Source organism: Propithecus coquereli, unplaced genomic scaffold, assembly GCF_000956105.1.
Source record: "Propithecus coquereli isolate 6110/MARCELLA unplaced genomic scaffold, Pcoq_1.0 Scaffold249, whole genome shotgun sequence".
Taxonomy (NCBI): domain Eukaryota; kingdom Metazoa; phylum Chordata; class Mammalia; order Primates; family Indriidae; genus Propithecus; species Propithecus coquereli.
Genome location: NW_012148052.1, coordinates 3596209 through 3600833, shown reverse-complemented (window position 1 = coordinate 3600833; position 4625 = coordinate 3596209). Strand labels below are relative to the sequence as shown.

The 4625-nt window shown below is 41.9% G+C and overlaps 1 protein-coding gene across 1 annotated transcript in view; it reads left to right on the top strand.

The window, feature by feature from the left end:
• Nucleotides 1-736: 736 nt before the first annotated feature.
• The window catches only part of MACF1 (microtubule-actin crosslinking factor 1), a 215682-nt gene continuing 211793 nt past the window's right edge, over nt 737-4625 (top strand). The window contains exons 1-2 of the mRNA XM_012646667.1: nt 737-743; nt 1139-1200. Coding sequence (XP_012502121.1) covers nt 737-743; nt 1139-1200 — 69 coding nt within the window. The remainder of the gene's footprint in view (nt 744-1138; nt 1201-4625) is intronic.

Genomic DNA, 4625 nt, shown 5'->3' with positions numbered 1-4625 from the left:
TGCCAGAGTAATTTTTCTCAGACACAAATCTGATCATGTCATTCTCCCATTTAAAATCTTTCAATCCTTAACTATAGAATAAAGTTTGGGCTCCTTAGCTTGTCATGAAAGGTCATGATTTGGCCTATGCCATCCTATCCAGTTTTAAGTTTCAGCATATCTAATAATAAACATCTGTCTTTTGACCATCCTTGACTCTGTACAATTCTCTGAACATAAGCTTTTTCTTGTCTCCGTGCATTTGCATTAACTGTAACTTCGTGTAGCAACTTTGCCCTTCCCTTCTCTTTCTGGCTGACTCCTACTCATCTTTTAAGGTTAGAGTCATTCCTCTGGGAAACTTTCATTAACCTCCCATGTTTCCCTTTCCTGGTGGGCTTACCCACTTCTGTGTCTCTCTCTTTTTTTTGTAAGAGATAAGGTCTTGCTCTGTCACACAGTCTGGAGTGCAGTGGTGCAGTCGTAGCTCACTGTAACTTCAAAGTTCTGGGCTCAAGCGATTGTCCCACTTCAGCCTCCCCAGTAGCTAGGACTATAGGCACATGCAACCACACTGGGCTAATTTTTTATTTTTTAAATTTTTGTAGAGACAAGGTCTTGCTGGTGCAAACTCCTGGCCTCAAACAGTCCTCCCACCTTGGCCTCCCAAAGTGTTGGGGTTAAAGGTGTCAGCCACATGTAGGAAGTACTGGATAGGAGAGGGAGTGGGTAGAGCCTTGCTCGGGGAGATCAGTGCATGAAGAGTGAGATTTAATCACTGCCTGTGAGTGTCCCAAATGCCAAGGCTACCCCACTCCTTCTCTTGGTGGTATTCACAGCTTTGGCTTTTTGGAGCTTGTTATGAGGCAAGAGGGGAATCAGCCTGCTCCCTGCTCTGCTCAAATTATTGTACCAGGGAGACTTTGCCATGTCATGATTTTTGAGGCACGCAATTCTGTCTAATCTGTAAAGGGATAGACCAAAGAAGTTCAGATAGGCCAAACCTTCCTAACAAGAAGTCACTGTCCCATGGTTCTGTGGGTAAAGTCAGCCCTTTTTAAGTGGTCCCAGAGAAACTGGGACGGGGACAAGGGAGGGGTCTGGGGACTTGTTGCCTGGGTAGCACTAAACCAGTGCTTTCTGTGTGTTTCCTTTGCAGATGAACGGGACCGGGTTCAGAAGAAAACGTTCACCAAGTGGGTCAACAAGCACCTGATGAAGGTAGGAGCCCTTGGTACACGCTGCCTTGGTGCCTCTCTCTGTTCTCATCTGCATCTGTCATTCCTTCTCAGATGGTTCTGATTGCTTGCCATCTGCTGAGTCTGTGAAGACACACATGTGACCTTTCTTTCTTTTTTCCTCTAAACTAATATAGTCGTAACAGTGTGGAAATTTGTACTTATCTGTTTCTTGGCGAGGATAGTATTACATGTCATTACCTCAGAAGGCAGAGGTTGAGGATACCAAGGGATGATCCTTGAGACTCAGAGAATACTTTGCTTCTATATTATAAATTATTTTATAGGCCTCTTTATTTTTTATTTTTAAATCTGATTACTATGGAAGGATGGGACAGAGGAGATTTTGTACTCTCTTTCTCTTAAAGTGCTCAAATCTTAAATACTCAGTTTTATGAATTTTACCACCATGCAGTTTAAGATACAGATAACGGCTAAGGTTAGGGAAAGATTTTATTATTACGAAGATTTTTATTAGTTGTCAATAAGAGAGAAACCAAGGCAGAGGCGTGTGTAGACCCATCTAAGGATAAACAGTATGACTACTGTGGCAGTCAGGACCTGAAATCAAAGCTTTTCAGTTATAATAATTACTACTGCTCTAGGAAAGGTCACCAGTGATCCCTTAATTACCATATCTAGTGCCCTAGTTTTATCTTTCTCCTATTTGATTTCTCTATAGCATTCGATACTGTTGTCTTCTTGAAACCCTCTTATGTTGACTTCTAGGACACTAGTTTTTCCTGCGTTACCTCTTCCCTCTATGAATGCCTTTTTTTTTTTCCTTTTTTGCCTCTTTCACTTCCTCTGTCTAATGTTCCCCAGGGTCCTAACCTTGGCCATTTTCTCATTTTGTTCTCTGTATTCTTCTCAGGCAGTCTCATCAGTTTTAGTCACAGGGATTGTTTGGTTGCATGGAATGCAAAGAAGCAAAAGCAGAAATGAATACAGGGCAATCTCGCAGAATCCAATGTCTGGATGCAGCTGGGTTTAATGAAAACTAAACAGTTGTCAGATAATTGCTCTCTGTCTTTTTTTGAGACCTCGTGTTCCTTCCCTTTTATATCTTTCTGTGTGTCTCCTACATTCATTTCTCTGCATTTCTCCCATTGCAATATGAGTGAGCCATGGTGGCTGTCCCTCAAATGGTGATGTAAACCCTTGAAGCCACATGATTCTGAAGGCACAAACACAGAAAGTCTGATTGGCTGGAGCTTTATTTTTCTCCATGGGTCAGTTGTCCATCAGTAAACTGTGGCCAAGGAGATGGTTACATAAATCAGAAATGGCTACATGGGGCCACTTTTTTAATGCAGGTGAGGGCGATTTTCAGACTATAAGATCTGGATAAGGAGGCAATGATAGAGCCTTTTCCTGAATTCTTGCCTGAGCCAAAGACTTGTGTTTCTCACAGTGCACCTGACACATTCATCTGGATGTTACCCAGGCATATCTTATATTTAACACACCACAAACTGTTAAATATTTTTACTCATGTAGCTGGTTGTCCAAGTTAGGAACCTAGAATCATATATGCTTCCTTACTGCCCATAATCTCTCCCTTGTCACCAAGTCCCTGCAGTCACTTTCAGCTCAGAAAGATTGCTTGCCTTCTGTCTTCTCTTCCCCATCTCCCTCACCTCTGCTCCTGTCCAGGGCCTCATCATCTCTTGCCTTGACCATGATGATAATTTGCTAACAAAGTTTTCTGTGATAACACTGATAATGACAATGGTGTTAATAGTTTATTGAGAGCTTCCTGTAAATCAGACATTCTATACTAAGTCCTTTTCATGGATTATCTCATTTAATCCTTCAGTGACCTTATGCTGTAGGTTCTATTAATATCCCCATTTTATCAATGAGGAAAGTGAGGTTTAGAGAAGGTAAGTAATTTGTTCAAGATTGTAGTGCTAGAAAGTAGCAAAACTATTGGTGGGGGATAGGGGGCAAGGGCAACATACGTAACCTAAACATCTGTACCCCCATAATATGCTGAAATAAAAAAAAAAGAAAGTAGCAGAACTGAAATTTTAGAATTCAGGCAACCTAAAGTCTAGAACCTGTGCTTTTTAACTTACACAGGACCAGCCCTGGCTGCTGCCTATCTTCCCAGGCTCTTGATGCCAAATTCCCCTCATACCTCAGGCTTTTGCTGAACTATGTGCCGTGCTATCTTACGACTTTGTATCTTTGCTCATGCTGCTCCTTCTGCTTCGAATACCTTCTCCAAGTCTCTCCTGCCTGTATAACACCATCTTAACACCTCAGTAAATATTTTCCTGACTGTCCTATGTGGAATTAACTACCCTCATTGTATTCCTTATGTGCTTCTGTTTTAGCATCTATAGTATTTAGAAAGATACATTCTATATCTTTCTGCCAGATTGTAACTTTTGTAACTTGAAGGCAGATACTGTACCTTTTTATAGTGTCAGGACAAAGAGGAAAGGGGGAGAGGTGAGGAGAAAAAAAAAACAACACACCTACTTCCCCTCTGTGGCTACCAGTTCCCTCTTATTTGATGACTTAACTCTGCCGTGACATAGAGCCCTTCGCAACCTGGTGCCAACCTATCTGTCCAGCTTCATTTCCAGGCACTCTTTCTTGTGTAGCCTGTGCTGTAGCCACATGAGACAACTGACTGCTCCCTAAACACTGTGTACTTTCACACCTCTTCACTTATTTATTGTTCTCTCCCTAGAATGCATGTCCCAGCCTCCTCTGCCTGGCTGTTACCCACTCCCTTCAAGTCCCAGCTCCAACAGTACCTTTCTGAGACTCTGACCTCTGTTCCTCAGACTAAATCAATTGCAACTCCATCTCTATTCATAGCTCTTTGAAGGGGTGCCTGCATGTTCATGTAGTGGTGTCCTCTGTTAGAGTACTTCTTGAGGGCTGGGACTGGATTGTGCTGCTTTCTCTGTCAAGTGCTACATAAGGAACATGAGATGTATCTAATAAGTATTTGTTACCTTGAGTAAATAATATTTCAGTAGTGTTTTGTAGCTTATGAAGAACATTTTTATCTGACTTTATCAATAACCCTGAAGGAGGTAAGGGTATTTTATCCTCTCAATTTTAACAACTAAGGAAAGTGAGAATTAGAGGGGTGAAGTGATTTTCCCAAGATCATACAGTTGGCAAGGGATAGACCTAAGGATCAATCATGAGTCTTATGATCAAAATTACTTGTTCTTTCTACGAAACATGGCCTCAACTTATTCTTTCGTACCTCATCTCTAATAATTGGAAGAACTGGATTGATCCTGCCTCGAGCTTGTCCCCTTAACTTTGTAGTTGAATTCAAATGCTCTGGCTCCCTGCCACTCATTTGTAGCTGATTCTGCCTGTTGGAGCTCTGCCTCAGTACTGCGTGATGACAGGAGGCCCAGGGAGAGAGAAACT